This window comes from Felis catus, chromosome C1 (assembly GCF_018350175.1).
Source record: "Felis catus isolate Fca126 chromosome C1, F.catus_Fca126_mat1.0, whole genome shotgun sequence".
Taxonomy (NCBI): domain Eukaryota; kingdom Metazoa; phylum Chordata; class Mammalia; order Carnivora; family Felidae; genus Felis; species Felis catus.
In genome coordinates this window covers 118,356,623-118,375,493 of record NC_058375.1, presented here as the reverse complement: position 1 = coordinate 118,375,493, position 18,871 = coordinate 118,356,623, and the positions used below count along the sequence as shown (strand labels likewise).

The window sequence follows — 18,871 nt, the reverse complement described above, 5'->3', positions numbered from 1 at the left end:
AGAGTATGGTTTATACATAATGATGTAAGCTGATATTTGTGTAGTGCTTTGAAAATACTGCCACATCTGTTACTCATTTTGGGTTCTTTAATTTTTTTTAATGAAATATGTTGGCAGTTGAAATGTTTTCTGAATTCAGTTATAGTTTCCTGAAGTAGAGCTTAACTGGCATTCGGAAGTGTTGAGGCTACTTAAAATTCTCACACCCAAAAATCAGTCATTCCCCAAACTAAACACTGTCTCTTACAAAATTAGTGTGGAGGGTGTTTTGTTATGTTTTGTTTTGGTGGGTGGGGGGAGGAGATAGTTGTATTTTTTAAGGAATAGGGTAGAAGTTAAAAAAATTTTCCTTCAGAGTATATTTTCATGGTGTGTAGTTAGATTTTGTTTGAATGAGATTATAAGGCCAACTATATTTTTATGAAAGATACCAAGAATTTTAAAAACTTGCCACACTGTTACATAATACAGTTAAATTAACAGAAATCACTTCAGATTGCTGTGATTATTTTTAGTTTTGGAATAGAGGTTATGTTGGACACTGTATACTTTGATGGAAAATTCAAATGAAAAATTTAGAGCTACCACAAATACGCTCAGTACTTTCTAGTATTAATTTTGTTATACTTGATATGAATATCTATAAATTGAGTATTTTTCCTAGACCTTTTTCAAAATGCAGTTTTTAGGAATGATCTTCAAATGTTATAGATTTGCAACAATTGATGTATTAGTTCCTCAAGGGAAAAAGAAATCAGTCTTATTTGTTTATTTTTCAGAGGTGGCTGGATCCAAACAAACCTATAAGGAAGCAGCTAAAGAGTGAGCATACATATTTACTTGATGTTTTGCAAGTATACTTTATAAAGATAAAGGATTGATATAATCTAATTAATTAGAACTGCTTTTATTACTTCTAGGAGGATCTCCTTACAGTTTGAACTTTAGAGTCAAATTTTTTGTAAGTGACCCCAACAAGTTACAAGAAGAATACACAAGGTGGGTTTATGGAGCATGTTTTTCCTGAAAATATTGTTAAAACTATTATGAAATTTTGAAATTATTTAGGCAAAAATAGATTATCATAGTGTACTTCTGAGCTTCCCAGCCATCACACAGAATAGGGTATAGAGCTTTCATGATAATCGTTTCCTGCCTTCTTGCATGGCTGGGAGGGCTTTAGGAGATTGGGATCCCAGGACCACCCCATCCAACCACAGGCAGCCTCCTGAACCATATAAAATTAGATTTTTCCTTTTTTAAAAAAATGGCTAAGAAGCACTTCTGTAACTAATTGAGGTAATTAGATGATACTGCAATTGTATCCAAGTGATGCTGCATTGTGAGAATTGTGCCTTTTATTTCATGTAAAAGAATATTCTGTGTATATTTTTGTATTTCCATTGAGGCGAACACAGAATTTAGAAAATATATAACCATTATGTGCAGGAGTAATGGTCAATAGGTACCTTCCCCCGCCCCCCCCCCCCCACCATTTTCCTTAAAAGTATAATTGACATACGGTGTTACATTCGTTTCACGTGAGCAGGTACCTTTTTATAAAGAATGTTGGCAGAGAATGCTCTAATACATTCATGTCTTTAAGTGCCCACTTTATTGGCCATTTTAAGTCTGATCTTAAGTTACAGTCTAATTTTGTTGTCACTTCTAAGGGACAAATAATACACAAAAATGACCCAGATGAGCATTTGAGTGTATGAATGTTAGGTGAACTGTTTAAGGTAGAATACAGTATGATATCTGTTCCTGAATAATAACTTTGTTTACTGCTTGTAAGACAATTATTAATCAGGTTTTTTTTTTTAAGACTAAAAATTAACATATGATACCTTCCATAAAAATCTTAAATAGAAGAATATAGGTCAGTGCTTGTATTCAAAATTACTCTAAAGGATAAGTGCGAAATTAACAATGTGTGTCTAAAGCTATGTGTAGATAGGTTGTGACATGTTAATATATTGGTTATTGTTTAGAATTCTGTGGTGCTGTGGTGAAACAAAAGAATAAATTAAAGATACTTACCTATATCTGCCAATCCTCAGGTGTTTATACAGTAGGGTTTTCTGCAGACCAGGTGAGAAAAGTTAGGTTGACCTTCTTAAGAATCCTTTTCTGGGTGTTTGTTGGGGGCCAGGTGTAAAGCTCTTTATAACAGAATTTAGGAGTGTAGCCCCTGGGTTAGGCAGTCCTATCCTTTGAAACTAATAGTATTTCCAAGCTAATTTGTCTTGAAATGCAAAGTTGTGTTATATGAATAACCTTCAATTAAATATGATAGTTCTTAGTCATGTTTTGTTGTTGTTGTTAAATAATTAAAATAACAAAATCCTTTATCTTAATAATTCTTAGTATAAAAATTTCTCTAATTTTAGATTAACTTCAAGGAAACTACTTTGAATTAATGAAAATTGTGAAGTATAAAACATTTTATAATAAATGTAATAATTTAATACAAAAAATGTAATAATAATAGTAAAAGTGCATTTTACTATTTGCTGGTAAATATAACCTGAAATAAAGTAGCAAAAGTATTTTATAATACATGTTTTATGTAATCAGATTTTTAAATGTATAAGAAATATTTGCAATTAAAAGACCAATTATTTAAAGTTGGATTTCTAATGTGTTTAACATTCATGAAGTTTGTTAGCATAACACTTAAAATACTGTCAATTATAACCCTATTCATTAATTTACCTCACTCAAAAGAATGTTTTTGAATTTCTTAATGGAGCTTGAATGTGTTGATTCTTTTAAAACCTGTGTTGAAAGCATAAGGAATAAATAAATGTATCTCATTGATAAGTCAAAATATCTTCCTGAAGTAGAAGAAAGTAAAGCCAAGGTTGGTAGTAGTCAAGAGATTAATTTGTGCTCAGTCTGTTGTCAAGAAGGTTCTTTGTTTTCACTAGAAATAATGTATTCATTCAAAAATCCTTTATGATAGAATGTCCTAGAGTCTTACATCTGGTGCTGTTTGGTAAAAATGAGTTAAGTTTTTATTATATTACCATAGTGTACATTAGTGAATCTCTACCCCGACTACAACTTAGAATCACTTAGGGGAGCTTTAAAACATGCTGATTGATGCCTTGGACATACCTCCTAGATATTCTGATTCAATTCAGTCTCAGATGGGACCTGTGCACAGGCATTACAAGCTTCCCAGGTGATTATAATGTGCAGCAGGTTTAAGAAATACTCCTTTAAAACTTTAGTGCTTGGGCAACCTTAATGCAGTGGTCATGATTAGTAATATGACACCTTCAGCCACAGTTGCTAAATTTTAAGGACTAGTTTAAACCCACAAAACAGGAAATCGGCTACACCCCCTTACCTTGAGATTCCATTCTAGATTAGTGGTAGGAAAGAGTGGGCCCTATAGAGCTTCCATCAAACTACAGTCATGTGGTGTTAGCAGGTGCTGGCATCCTTAGAATTGGAGTTTTCTCAGGAGTCATGAGGGTACAAATGACAGTTCTTTTTGGTACCTTTTTAGTGCCTAGGTGTACTCGATGCATGATAGGTGTTTATGGTATTGGTTATTGTCTGGGTTAGAAAAGTTATATTATTTTTAGAGATTAAACATTTTATTTCTGTATTTACCTCAAACATTATTAATCTCTCTTAAAAGTCTTAATTGTAAAAATTGGGTTTTTGTCACCTGATTTAGGGCCCCTGGGATACAAGTGATATTACTTCTTTTTACAAATATAGAAACTAAGGGTCAGCCAAATTTTAAGTAATTTTCTAAAGAACACAGGCTGGTTTAGCTTATGACTTGAATTCTGGTTTCCACTCTATCAGTTGTTACTGGTTGGTGTATAAATAAAATTTGGCAGGCATAGGTATTATTTGTGTAAGATTATAATATTTTGTCAAGGATATACATGCCTTTTTAAACTTAACTATAAGATTGTTTCCCACCAGGAACCTTTAACTTTTAATTATGAAACCAGGTAAACTAGATAGAAATATCTTGTCTTAGATTGAATAGGTAAATAATATTTACAATATTATGCATTTCTCACAGGGAGTTTACATACTTCTTTAATATATACAGTCAGGATATTTGTATCATCTTTTTAAAAAAATTTATAGTGAATATCTGATTCTCTGAAATCCTTAATTAAATTATTTAGTAATTTAAATATTGTCATGTACGCTTTTATAATTTTAATCAGACAACTAAAATTGTTAATGACTTTTGATTTTGGGGGTGTTTTTACTTTTTTCAGTGGGATGAAATAAAAGTCTTAAAATTTCCTATTTAAAGCCACAAAATTTGGTCTTCTGCCAGTGTTCTGCAGCACAGGTGACTTGTTTGCTGCAAGCATTAGGGAATGACTTACCCATTAGCTGGGACTTACAAGAGGACAGTGCCATCTTGTAAGGAACCTCAGCATTCTTTTTTATAGAAATCTTGTATTTTTGTTGGTGTTAAAGGAATTTGCTTACTTGGCCATTCTAATGGTAGAGAAGGGGTCTTGGTTTTTGTTTTTGTTTTTTTCCTCATCAAAAAGAGCTTTCTTAACTCAAATGAAAATAGAAAGGTGTTTTTCTACAATTAGCAGCTTCCAGCAGGGGGCAGCATAATGATAAGATGATCATAGGCATGTCTTGCCTCTGGCTTTCTGTCTCAGCAGAAAGGATGGTTTTCTCCAGTTGATCCCTAGTGCATTGCTGCTGTCAGCTCTCTGATGTCTCTGACTCAACTTTTCTGTGTTTCACAATTCTAATTTCTACAAACACCAGTCTTAGAGTATTCTCCTTAATCTCCCTTGGTCATGTAACTCTTAAAGATGTTGAGAAATTTTATAATAGAAGCTAATGGAAACAAGATATTTGAAGTACAGAATTTTGTCTGTCAAAGAATTTTAATGATTGGAATTCATGAAATATGAAATCTTACTTAAAAATATATCTATGTGTGCTAATATGTAGATTATAAAAGCAAATATGTAAATATTTCAAATATACTTATATTGGTTAATATAAGTATACAGTTTTTAACCCTGAAATGTTATAATTCCAGTAAATGCTAAATGCTCTCTCTCTCTCTCTCTCTCTCTCTCTTTAAGGTACCAGTATTTTTTGCAAATTAAACAAGACATTCTTACTGGAAGGTGGGCTATTTTAAGTTTTTAGTAATGGGCTTTAAAAGTACTTTCAGTTCTGTATTATTTAAGTAATTCATGATCATCGCAAACAAATTATTGAAAATGGTTGCATGTAGCATCAGTTTTTTTCATCAGATAAGATCATTACTTAACAATTAAAAAGTAAGTCACGTGGAATAGTATAATATAAATTACAGTGCTTTTGAAATTATTGTGTTTAACCATGGGGTATGTGTTTTCTATTTTGTTTTATTAGATTGCCCTGTCCTTATAATACTGCTGCCCTTTTGGCTTCATTTGCTGTTCAGTGTAAGTATCAGCCCACTTTTGGGTCATGGAGTATGTGATTGCATGGTCTGTGTTGATAGTACATTACCTTTAATGTATGAGTTCTTTAGACATACATTATTATACAGAAAAAGTGATTGCAAAGAAAATGTAATGAAATATCCAACTAGTTAGCAATTAGTTTGTTTCCTAAAAAGTTTTTGTGAAGTTGTTTGAGACCTAGAAATGTTAAGTGTAGTGTCCTAATTTGCTTACATGGTAGCTAGCAGTAAAAACAAATACTTTACTTCCAGAAATATAATGGAATTCATGACATTTCTTATTTAGCTATCAGAATTACAAAATGTGTTTATTAAATTGTGAATATTTTCCTTCCATATAATAGCTGAACTTGGAGACTACAATCAGTCAGAGAACTTGCCAGGCTACCTCTCAGATTATTCTTTCATTCCTAATCAACCTCAAGATTTTGAAAAAGAAATTGCAAAATTACATCAGCAACATACGTAAGAATTTATTTACTTTTCCACTTATTTCATAAACTTCTTAATGGCATGTTTTCTACAGAAATGTTTTAAATTATTTCTAATGTGAGTGTTGTGTTTATTTAATATAGAACAGTTACTGTTATGTAAAATAGTGTGATTGATGTAAGGAAATGTGGGTTATCTATACTAAAAAATCATTACTAATTTCATAGACTACGTAAGGTTTTTTTTTCATTTCTACTAAGAACCATAAAACTATAGGTAAACAGAAGTTTGCTATTATATAAAGTTGACAGTTCTTTAAGAAGGAATTTTAGAATATTAATGGTATCTTCACAGATCAACTGTTACAGATCAATCTACTCAGCAATTCTTTCTTAGTTTTTAGCTATGTGAAAGGAATCATTTGTTTTGCAGTGAACCAAAAGGAAAAAAGGAACTTTATGTAATACTAAAATAATGTTTTTAAAAGTCCTTTTTTAAAAAAGTAGCACTTTTTCATTCATAACAGTATTCAACTTTGATATTTTGTGAGTCTTAATTTTCTGTGACATAATTTGTTTCAAGAAGAGATACATTGCTTTGAATAGAAAATAATATTGTTTATGGTTCAGAGTTTGCTTTTGCTTTAACATACACTTCAGAATACTCACGGAGAAACTAAGGCAGTGCTACGTATTGGCTAAGAGTTTGAACTAGAGAGCCAGACTGCCTGGTCTGGAATTCTGGATGCGACAACTTTTGGGGTGCCCAAATGGCTCAGTCAGTTAAGCGTCCAGACTCAGTTTTGGCTCAGGTCATTATCGCACAGTTCCTTAGGTCAAGCCCGTTATCGGGCTCTGTGCTAACAGCATGGAGCTTCTTTGGGATTCTCTCTCCCTCTCTCTCTCTTCCTCTGTCTCTTCCTCTCTCTGTCTCTCACAATAAATAAAATAAACTTAAAAAAAAAAAGACAATGATCAATAATCTTGACCAAATTGCTCTGTGTATCTGCTTCTCTGCTTCTATGTAAATTGGAGATAATAAAAGTGTCTACCTCTGGAGTTAATGTAAGGCTTACATTAGTTCATATATACAAAGTACTCAGAATAGTGCCTAGTCCATAGTAAACACTGAAGAAATATTGGCTCTTAATTTAAGGGAACTTCCTTTCATTTGGTTATGGCCCATGTACCTAACACAGGTTTACAAACTGGCGTACTGCCTATTTTTGTATGGCCCACGGGCTAAGAATGATCTGTACGTTTTAAACGGTTGAGAAAAACATAAAAAGAAAAATAACATTTTGTAGCATGTAAAATTTTCAGAAATCCCAATTCAGTATCCATAAATGAACATTTACTGGAACACAGATTCCCTTACGCGTTTTCATGTCTGTGGCCGCTTTCATGTAACAGCAGAGTTGAGTGGTTGCAGCAGAGACCACGTGATCTAAAAGCCTAAAGTATTTACTATCTCACTCTTTTCAATAAAAGTTTGCTGACCTCTGATCTAAAATAAGACTAATAAAATGAGAATTTTAATAAACTGCCTAATGAGATGAAGGGGCTATTTTGGTCTAACAGTAAGTGCCCTTTGTAGTAAAAGTTCTACACATAACATATCCAATCAAGGATTTGAAGATAAACCAGATTTTTTAAAAATTTGCCAATAAAGTCTCTTCTGTAAGGAAAAAGCTTGTACATTTGACAAGATATTGATTATGTATTTGTATTTGGTTTAGAGAAATGATTCCTCAGATCTTTAAACAAAGAAAAATAGAATCATCCAGTTTGAGAAGTGGGGCTTGGGGTGGGGAGATAGAGTATTTGTTTAACTTAATTGAATTTTATAGAAAATTGAGGTATATGTGCTTTTTTTAGGAATCTCATTTTTATGATCATGCATCGGTAGGCTGTTGGCTTCCTTTTCTGGTATCATTAGTGAGTGAAAGATTGCTATTTTTTGCTTTTGTAGTTTGCTGCTTTTGCTCTGCTATAGTCAGATAATATCAGATAACTAAGATTTTTAGAAATATATATAATGCAGGAGTAAATCTACTTCTAATGGCTTTGCCGAGTGTTCATAAGAACACTGCGTTGCTGTGTTCATAAGAATCACCTGGGACATTGCTTAAATATAAATAGTTTAGGACCTTACCATTTTATATCCAATTGCATACAATTGTATTTCTGAAACTGATGAGACCAGTTTTTTTCCCTGTTTGTCATGGAATGAATCTTCTGAAAAAATAATAAAATTAAATTACTAGAAAAGTAAAATGGAGAAATAGAGACTTAAAAATGACAAGACCTTAGATTCCACAGACATGCAATTGCTCTGTCAAAGTGCTATAAAATATAAAAGACTGACACTGTCAGTTTCTGTACTTGTTATGAATCACCACCTGTCTGTACACCATATCTGAGAAACACTGCTCGGGAGATTGTCTCAAAACTTCCATGGTTTAGAAGCAACTATGGATTAAACACAGATACAGTATATGGACCAAATTTTGAAAATCACTTCTTTCACATTTTGTCAGGCAATAAATGACTTTGTCAGCCATAAGAACACCGAGGGACTTTTAAAACCTGGGTTTTTGTTTTGTTTTGTTTTGTTTTCAATACAGCTGCCACACAGTTATATTAGTTTCAGGTATAGACTGTAGTAATTTGATAAGCCTATTCCTTATGCTACACTCAAAAATGTAGCTACCATCTGTCATCATACACTAATAAAATACCATTGACTGTATTCCCTGTGCTGTACCAGCTCATTCTGTCATTGGAAGCCTGTATATCCTATTCTCCTTCACCCATTTTGCCCAGCCACCCACAGCCCTCCCCTCTGGCATCCATGAGTTTGTTTTCTATATTTATGTGTCTGTTTCTGCTTTTGTTTATTCATTTTTTAGATACCACATGTAAGTGAAATTATTCTTTCTTAGTGTGACTTATTTCACTTAGCATAACATCTTCTAGATCTATCCATTTTGTCACAGATGGCAAGACCTTATTCTTTTTTATGGCTGAATAATGTGCCATCGTATATGTACACACCACATCTTTATCCATTCATCTATTAATGGACACTGGCATGGTTCCATATCTTGGCTCTTGTAATTAATGCTGCAGTAAACATAGGGGGCCATATATCTTTTTGAATTAGTGTTTTCATTTTTGGGGGGTGAATACCCAGTAGTGGAATTACTGGCTCATATGGTACTTCTTATTTAATTACTTATTCATTCTTTCATTCATTTCTCACATGGTATTTTTATTCTTTTTAAATTTTAGTTAGCATACAGTACAATATTGGTTTCAGGAGTAGAATTCATTGATTCATCACTTAGATACAACACTCAGTGCTCATCATAACAGGTGCCCTCCTTGATACCCATCACCCCTCTAGCCCATCCCCCACCCACCTTTCCTCTATCAACCCTCAGTTTGTTCTCTGTTAAGTGTCTCTTATGGTTTGTTTCTTTCTCTCTCTCTCTCTCTCTCTCTGTCTCTCTTTTTTTTTTACCCCTTCCCATATATTATCTGCTTTGTTTTTTTAATTCCACATATAAGTGAAATCATTTGGTATTTGTTTTTTTCTGACTGACTTATTTTGCTTAGCATGGCTAGCTCCAATCCATGTCGTTGTAAATGGAAAATGTTCACTCTTTTTGATATCTGAGCAATATTCCATTATATGTATATACCACATCTTTTTCCATTCATCTATTGATGGACACTGGGGCTCTCCATAGTTCAGCTGTTGCTGCCATAAACATTGGGGTGCAGGCACCCTTTCGAATCTGTTTTTGTTTTTGTTTTTGTTTTTGTTTTTAATTCATTGGGTAAATGCCTGGTAGTGTAATCCTGGGTCATAGGGTAGTTCTATTTGTAACTTTTTGAGGAAACTGCATACTGTTTTCCACAGTGGCTGTACCAGTTTGCATTTCCACAAACAGTACAAGGGATTCCCCTTTCTCCGCATCCTCGCCAACACCTGTTGCTTCTTGTGTTGTTAATTTTAGCCATTCTGACAGGTGTGAGGCAGTATCTCATTGTGGTTTTCATTTGTATTTCCCTGATGATGAGTGATGTTGAGCATCTTTTCATGTGTCTGTTAGCCATCTGGTGGATGTCTTCTTTGGAAAAATATCTATTGATGTCTTCTGCCCGTTTCTTTAACTGGATCACTTGTTTTTGGGTGTTGAGTTTGATTAAGTTCTTTATAGATTTTGGATACTAACCCTTTATCAAATATGTCATTTGCAAACATCTTTTCCCATTCTGTTGGTTCCCTTTTAGTTTTGTTGATTGTTTCCTTTGCTATGCAGAAGCTTTTTATCTTGATGAAGCCCCAATACTTCATTTTTGCTTTTTCCTTTGCCTCTAGCAATGTGTTTTAATAAGAAGTTGCTATGGCCGAGGTCAAAGAGGTTGCCGCCCCCTTTGCTCCTACAAGATTTAGATGGTCTCCTGTCACACATTTAGGTGTTTCATCCATTTTGAATTTATTTTTGTGTATGGTGTAAGAAAGTGGTCCAGGTTCATTGTTCTGCATGTTGCTGTTCTGTTTTCCCAATACTATTTGTTGAAGAGACTTTTTTGCATTGGATATTCTTTCCTACTATGTTGAAGATTAGTTGGCAGTATAGTTGTGGGTCCATATCTAGGTCTTCTGTTCCATTGATCTATGTGTCTGTTTGTGTGCCAGTACCTTAACTGTCTTGATGACTATAGCTTAGTAATATAGCTTGAAGTCCAGAATCATGATGCCTCCAGCTTTGCTTTTCTTTTTCAGGATTACTTTGACTATTTACGGTCTTTCGTGGTTCCATACAAATTTTGGGATTATTTGTTCTAGCTCTGTGAAAAATGCTGGTGGTATTTTGGCAGGGATTGCATTAAATGTGTAGATTGCTTTGGTTAGTATAGACATTGTAACAGTGTTCTTCCAGTCCATCAGCATGGAATGGTTTTCCATTTCTTTGTGTCCTTTTCTATTTCTTTCATAAGTGTTCTATAGTTTTCAGAGTAGAGATCTTTTACCAATTTGGTTACATTTATTCCTAGGTATCTTACACTCTTTGTTACAATTGTAAATAGGATCAATTCCTTGATTTCCTTTTCTACTGCTTCATTATTGGTGTATAGAAATGGCAACCAGTTTCTCTATGTTGATTTTATATCCTGCAACTTTGCTGAATTCATGTATTAGTTCTGGTAGTTTTTTTGGTGTCTTTTCAGGTTTTCTACATAGAGTATCATGTTGTTTGCAAATAGTGAAATTTTGACTTTTTCCTTGCCAATTTGGATGCCTTTTATTTCTTTTTGTTGTCTGATTGCTGAGGCCCAGACTTCCAGTAGCATGTTAAATAGTAATGGTGAGAGTGGACATCCCTGTTTTGTTTCTGACCATAGAGGAAAAGCTCTGTTTTTCCCCCATTGAGGATGATATTAGCTGTGGGTCTTTCATACATGGCCTTTATGATGTTGAGGTATGTTCCATCTGTATCTATTTTGTTGACGATTTTTATCAAAAATGAATGCTGTATTTTGTCAAATGGTTTTTCTGCATCTATTGAGAAGATAATGTGGTTCTTATTCTTTCTTTTTTAATGTGATGTATCATGTTGATTGATATGTGAATATTGAACCACCCCTATAGCCCAGGCATAAATCCCCCTTGATTGTGGTGAATAAGTCTTTTAAGGTACTGTGGAATTTGATTTGTTAGTTTCTTTTTGAGAATTTTTGCATTCATGTTCATCAGGGATATTGGCCTGTAATTCTCCTTCTCAGTTGGATCTTTGTCTGGTTTTAGAATCAAGGTAATGCTGGCCTCATCGAATGAGTTTGGAAATTTTCTTTCCATTTCTATGTTTTTGGGAAAATTTGAGAAAACTGGGTATTAACTCTTCTTCAGATATCTGTTAAAATTCCCCTGGGAAGCCATCTGGCCCTGGACTTTTGTTTGTTGGGAGAATTCTGATTACTGATCCAAGTTCTTTGCTGCTTATGGGTGTGTTCATATTTTCTATTTCTTCCTGACTCAGTTTTGGTAGTTTGAATGTTTCTAGGAATTTGTTCATTTCTTCCAGATTTCCCAGTTTGTTGGCACATACTTTTTTTTTTTAATGTGTGTTTATTTATTTTGAGAGATAGAAAGCAAATGGGAGAGGGGCAGAGAGAGGGCACTTGAGAGAATCCCAAACATGCTGCATGCGCACCATGGAACAGGATGCCAGGCTTGATTTCACGATTGTGAGATCATGACCTGAGCTGAAATCAAGAGTTGGATGCTTAACCAACTGAGCCACCCAGGCTCTCTAGCATATCATTTTGCATGATATTCTCTTATAATTGTTTGTATTTCTATGGCGTTAGTCGTGATCTCTTTCATGATTTTATTTATTTGAGTCCTTTTCTTTCTGATAAGTCTAGCTAGGTGTTTATCAATTTTAGTAATTCTTTCAAAGAATCAGCTCTTAGTTTCTTTGATTTGTTATACTGTTTTTTTTGTTGTTTGTTTGTGTGTCATTTATTTCTGCTCTCATCTTTATTATTTCTTTTCTGCTGGGTTTAGGCTTTATTTGCTGTTTCTTTCCTAGTTCTTTTAGGTGTAAGGTTAGGTTGTATATTTGAGGATTTTCTTGCTTCTTGAGGTAGATTTGTATTGCAATCTCTGCTACATCCCAAAGGTTTTGGACTGTCAAGTTTTCATTTTCATTTGCTTCCACGTAGTTTTTTTTTTTTTTTTTATTCTTTAATTTCCTGGTTAACCCATTCATTCTTTTTTTATTAAATTTTTTAAAAAATTTATTTATTCTTGAGAGAGAGAGACAGAGCATGAGTCAGGGAGGGTCAGGGAGAGAGAAGGACACAGAAGCTGAAGCAGGCTCCAGGTTCTGAGCTGTCAACACAGAGCCTGATGTGGGGCTTGAACCCACAAGCCAGCCACAAGATCATGACTTGAGCTGAAGTTGGATGCCCAACTCACTGAGCCACCCAGGTGCCCCAGCCCATTCATTCTTTAGTGAGAACTTCTTTAAACTTCATGTATTTGTGTTCTTTCCCAATTTTTTCCTGTGGTTGACTTCCAATTTCATAGCATTGTATTTCAAAATGTGCATGGTATGATCTCAGTCTCTCTGTACTTGTTGAGGGCTGATTTGTGACCCAGTACATAATCTATTCTGGAGAATGTTCCATATACACTTGAAAAAAAATGTTTATTCTGCTTTAGGATGAAATGTTCTGAATATATCTGTTAAGTCCATCTGGTCCAGTGTGTCATTTGAAGTCATTGTTTTATTGTTGATTTTCTGCTTAGATGATCTGTCCATTGTTGTAAGTGGGGTATTGAAGGCCCATACTATTATTGTATTATTATCAGTGAGTTTCTTTATGTTTGTGATTAATTGATTTACATATTTGGGGGCTCTCAAGTTGGGGGCATAAATTTTTACAATTGTTCTTCTTGATGGAGAGACCCCTTCATTATGATGTAATGCCCTTCTTCATCTCTTGTTACAGTCTTCAGTTTAAAATCTCGTTTCTCACAGGGTGCCTGGGTGGCCCAGTTGGTTAAGTGTCCGAGTCTTGATTTTGACTCAGGTCATGATCTCCCAGTCATGGCATCAAGCCCCACATTGGGATCTGTGCTTGGCGTGAAACCTGCTTAAGATTCTCTTTCTCTCCCTCTGCTTCTGTCCCCTGCTCATGCACACACGTGCGCACACTCTCTCTCTCTCTCTCAAAATAATAAAATATATATTATAACTAATAGATATTATATTAGACATGATATATAATTATAAAATATATATTATATTAAATATAATTTTATTTATTATATATACTTAGATTAAAATTAATATAATTAAAATTATATTAAAAATAATATAATTATATTATAAGTATGGCTACCCTGGCTTTCTTTTGACATCCATTAGTATGATTGATAGTTCTCCATCCCCTCACTTTTCGATCTGCAGGTGTCTTAGCTCTAAAATGTGTCTCTTATAAGAAGGCAGCATATAGATGGATATTGTTTTTCATCCATTCTGATACCCTATGTTGATAGATTGGGACATTTAGTCCACATACATTCAGAGTGATTATTGATAGATATTGATAGATTTGGTGCCATTGTGTTACTTGTAAAGTTAGTGTTTCTGGTGATGTTGACGTTCTCTGTTTCTTTCTAGACTTTGTTGCTTTTGGTGTTTTTTTCCCCTACTCAAAGAGACCCCTTTAATGTGGTATTTGTATTTTTAATTTTTTGAGGAATCGCCGTACTGTTTACCGTAGTGGCTGCATCAGTTTACATTCTCACTAACAGTGCACAAGGGTTCCTTTTCTCCACATCCCCTAGTGCATTCTTGTATTTCTGGAAAATGAAATATTCTACAAAATAATGATTTGTGTTAATGAAAATTTACTTTCCAGATAAGTTAGATATTACTGTATACAACTAAGAGGAGTAGTCATGCATGATGTATTATAAAAGATTTAACTAGAATGCTGAAATTTTTCTAGTTAAATAGGTTTTTTTTTTCCAGTTTGGCCATATTTGTGATTGGTATAATTTTTACTACACTGTCTTTACAGAGGCTTATCTCCTGCAGAAGCAGAATTTAATTATCTGAACACAGCACGTACCTTAGAACTCTATGGAGTTGAATTCCACTATGCAAGGGTAAGTGAAGAGAACTAATGTGATGTTGTTGAGTTAGGCTTCATTTACTCTATATCAGAGTTTTTATTTAATGCCTAGTAGGATTAGGCAACCAATGGAGTAACTAGTGAGTGCTGACAGCATAGTTGCACTGAAAATTTCCTCTGAGTGTAAGTATTTTCAGAATCCCTTAAGATTTAATACCTGAGGAGAAGAATGGTTGAAGTGGGTATTTTGTGTTATTTTTAGGTTTTTATGTTATGAAGATAATTTTTGTAAAGATAATTTTGCAGACCATAAGAGATAGTACCTTTAGGCTTTTTATTTTCCAAAATAAAAGCAGGAAAAGTAGGGATTTTTGCATTCATATTCAGTGTTACAAAGATACTTTCACCTCACTGAGGCTTGTGTTACTTCACTTGTTTACTCATTTAGTGGCATCATTATAAATTTATATTTATAAAGCACAAAATGAAGTATGTTAACATATTTTGGTTGTCTTTCTCCCCTGTGACAAATCCCTTTATTAATAAAAGATGGAATTTACAGTCTTTGGCTTCTTCTGTACATCAGTCTGTAACAACTTTTTAATGGTGTCAAACTTTTCTGCTTCCAGAACCCTGCTGTAAGCATGTTTGTGAGTTGCTGTCCTTAATTAGTATGTCTCTATCTAAATTCTTTCTCATGGTTTTATCATGAAGTTATGTTCCTTTAGAAGTACTTGGAGTACAGCTTTTCTACATAACAAATGAAAAGTGGAATTATAGGTAATCATTGTTTGAGTTGGTGATAGGTTTTATATTCTCTTGAGATAAATTAGGAATCCGAATAAGGATAGCAGTCTGAAAGGGAGTTACGTTTTCCTTAGATAATTATTTTGAATTTATTTTATAATATACACCCTCAAAGTTCTGTTCCATGTAATGGTTTTATTGTTCAGGGCCTCACCTGGCTATGTTCTTCTGGAAGAGGAGTGTTCTTGTATTTCACAAAGCTTATGTCAGTCTCTCCTTTAAAAAAAAACAAAGATTTGGGGCGCCTGGGTGGCGCAGTCGGTTAAGCGTCTGACTTCGCCAGGTCACGATCTCGCAGTCCGTGAGTTCGAGCCCCGCGTCGGGCTCTGGGCTGATGGCTCGGAGCCTGGAGCCTGTTTCTGATTCTGTGTCTCCCTCTCTCTCTCTGCCCCTCGCCCGTTCATGCTCTGTATCTCTCTGTCCCAAAAAAATAAATAAACGTTGAAAAAAAAATTTAAAAAAGACAAAGATTTGCTTTCCTCACATGACTAGATCTGCTAGTTCTGAGTGTTTGTAACTTGGAAATCTATTTGTTTGATTCCATTTAAAATGCCTAAGTAAGGCTCTCTTGAACTTTTTGTTTTCTTTAAAATGTTTTTCTCCCCCCCATCACCCCCCCCTCCCCGCCCATCTCTGTTTGTGGGTTATTTTTTAACCTGATTCTCCAAATGTAACATAGTTGTCAATATTTGTGCAGCTAGATTTTGGTTTTTATCATAAGGTTTAATACTAATGGAACTTCCTTCACATATGTAAACTAAACTATGGTTAACAATAAAAAGATCACTAAATTCCGTCATGTTAGTCCTTAGCAGTTTTCTAAAGGTAGTGTACCCTGATGCCTGCTATCACTGACTGCTGTCGATGAAATACAAAGGATATGAGACTTTCTTTTTTTAATTTAAGTGACATGCTGGATCTCATGCATAACTAACCATATTGGTATTTATTGATTTGATTAGGGTAGGAGTTCTGTTGTTATTTAAATTATTAGATTGTAAAACTCTAAGAAAGTCATAAGTGTAGAGTGCCAGATTAAATTAAATTTTAAGTGGTCAGAGTTATTTAGAAACCTAATTTGTACTGACAGAAAACGCCAGGAAAGGGTGTTTTGGTTGTGTGTGGATACTGAGAACTTAAGAAAATGTGCAGATGTCCAGTGAACGTGGAGGGGAATTTTACAGCATCCTGAATAAAAATGACAAAAAAATAGAGGAGAGAGGATACATAAAGGGAATACCTAATTGAATATCACAAACAAAAATATTATTGTTTGAAATAATATTTTATTTTGAAAAAAAGAGGTAAGATGTTTTCTATCTGCCTTTGAAATGTAGATTGAAAAAATCAGAGAGTAGAACAAGTTATTTATAGCAATCTGTAAAGCACAAATAAGTCTTAGAGTACTCATTGTTGTGGGTCTTTTAGGTGCCTTACACAGTGTTGGTGCTAAGGGGTACTTAGCAAAACATCAGTTATGTCATGGAGTTCACAGGATGGTGGGGAAGAAAGAAATGGGTCATGCGTTGACAAAAATGTGAAGATAAGAAGGGGAAAGTCCAGAATGATATGGGACTATGTGATCAAACATCTAATCCAGCCTGGGAGCAAAGGTTAGGGAAGGTTTATTATAAGAAGTAATTTACCGAAAAAAAAATTTTTTTTCGGTAAATTACCGAAGCCAGAAGAATGAATAAGAATTAACCAAGAGAGTGGTTTTCACTGTAGACCATCGCCATGAGTAAAGACCTGAAATCAAGAGAACATGACATGCTTAAGAAAATAAGAACATTTTATGTGTCCAGGAGATTATATGAGTAAGGGAAAAGGGAACTGTAGAAAATTAAAGAATGACTGAGAACTTCAAGATAGAAAGAGAAAAAAAGATTCGAGGTAAGGGAGCAGGGACATAGTTTGTGTTTTAAAATAATATGGTAAATGGATTTTTTTTTTTTAGGGGTGTGTGTATGTGTTCAGTTGTGTCAGTTTTAACATATGTATAGATTTACGTAACCACTACCACAATCAGAATAAAGATAATCCATTATCCCATAAACTTTTGTTCATGCTGCTCCTTTGTAATCTAATTTTACACTTCCCCCTAATCCCTGGCAACTGGTTCTATTTTCTGACTCTAAATTTTTGTCTTTTCCAAAATGTCTTACAAATGGAATCCTATATTATGTAGCCTTCTGAGACTGGCTTTTTACAGTAATGCATTTGAGATTTATCCAAGTTATTGTGTATTTCAATAGTTCATTCCTTTTTTTTGTTGTTGTTTGTTTATTCACCCATGGAAGAACATCTGGATTGTTTGTGGTTGTTTTTTTTTTTTTTTTTTTTTATTAATAGACCACTGCAGAAAAATCATTTCCAGTTTTTTTGTGTGGATTTAAGTTCTCATTTCTGTAGGGTAAAAACCCCAGAGTGGGATGGCTGGGTCATATGGTAAGTGTGTATTTAGCTTTACATGAAACTGCCAAACTGTTTTCCAAAGTGACTGAACAACTTTGTATCCTTACTCGCAATATTGTGCAAGTTCCAGTTCACATCCTTTTTTGGCATTGTCCGTTTTGTTTTGTTTTTTTCAAGCTTTTCTAATAGATGTGTTTCATCTCAGAATGTATTTACTTTGTATCTCTGTTGACTAATGATGTTGAGCATCATATCCTCTTTGATGAATAAGCTCTTCAAATATTTTGCCCATTATTTGTTTCTTTTCTTATCCCCCCCCCTTTTTTTTTTAAAGAACTCTCTATATATTCTAGATACACTTTTTTGATGGGTATGTGATTTGCAGATGTTTTTCCCCATTCTTTGGAGCAAAAGAAAGTGATAAGTTATAATAATCCTTACTCGATCACTGATAGAAGAGATAGCTAAAATCTTTATCTTGCTGATTTTTAGACTAACAATGCAGTCAGCAAACTTGACTTAATTGATTTATGTAGAATATCGCATCTAGCAAATCCACAGTATGTATGATTTTCAAATACACAATATAATTTTTGAAAAACAAAAGGAAACTTTAAAAATCTTCTGAACATTTGGAAATCAAGAAATACACTTCTAAATAAACAGTGGATGCAAATGCAGTCATTATTTCCACCCAGCACTCTGTGCTTTATTCTCAGATTCTTACCTACAAAGAATAAGGATTGGTTACCCCCAAATTTTTGGTTAGGATCAGTTGATGAAATAATGATATGAAAGTAATCTTTAAAATACAATTTGAACATATGATATTAATTCCAAGGAACATTTTGGGAGCTAAATTTACGTTTTTGTGAAGAATTTCTGACCTCTTAAAATGTTATAAAAGCACTATCTCAGGAGTAATTGCTAGTGTAATTAAACTGTCTTAATTTGTTAAATGAATGGTTTGAGGGCTCAGCAAACACCTATTATCTTTTCTAATGAAAACTGTTCAGTGTTTATTAAACTGTGAGAATAGAATAAAAGAACATAATAGAGTTATAAGATACCTATGCCATGGGTC

At 33.9% G+C, this 18,871-nt stretch overlaps 1 protein-coding gene across 14 annotated transcripts in view; it reads left to right on the top strand.

Moving 5' to 3' along the window:
- PTPN4 (protein tyrosine phosphatase non-receptor type 4) overlaps positions 1-18,871 on the top strand; it is a 226,082-nt gene that overhangs the window by 106,102 nt on the left and 101,109 nt on the right. For 4 of the 14 annotated variants that reach the window (XM_045033652.1, XM_045033651.1, XM_045033654.1 and 1 more), the window contains 6 exons: positions 759-822; positions 900-999; positions 5,103-5,147; positions 5,398-5,450; positions 5,815-5,935; positions 14,512-14,599. In XM_045033652.1, coding sequence (XP_044889587.1) covers positions 759-822; positions 900-999; positions 5,103-5,147; positions 5,398-5,450; positions 5,815-5,935; positions 14,512-14,599 — 471 coding nt within the window. The remainder of the gene's footprint in view (positions 1-758; positions 823-899; positions 1,000-5,102; positions 5,148-5,397; positions 5,451-5,814; positions 5,936-14,511; positions 14,600-18,871) is intronic. The other 10 variants (XM_011285247.4, XM_045033657.1, XM_045033663.1 and 7 more) reach the window with 6 other exon arrangements.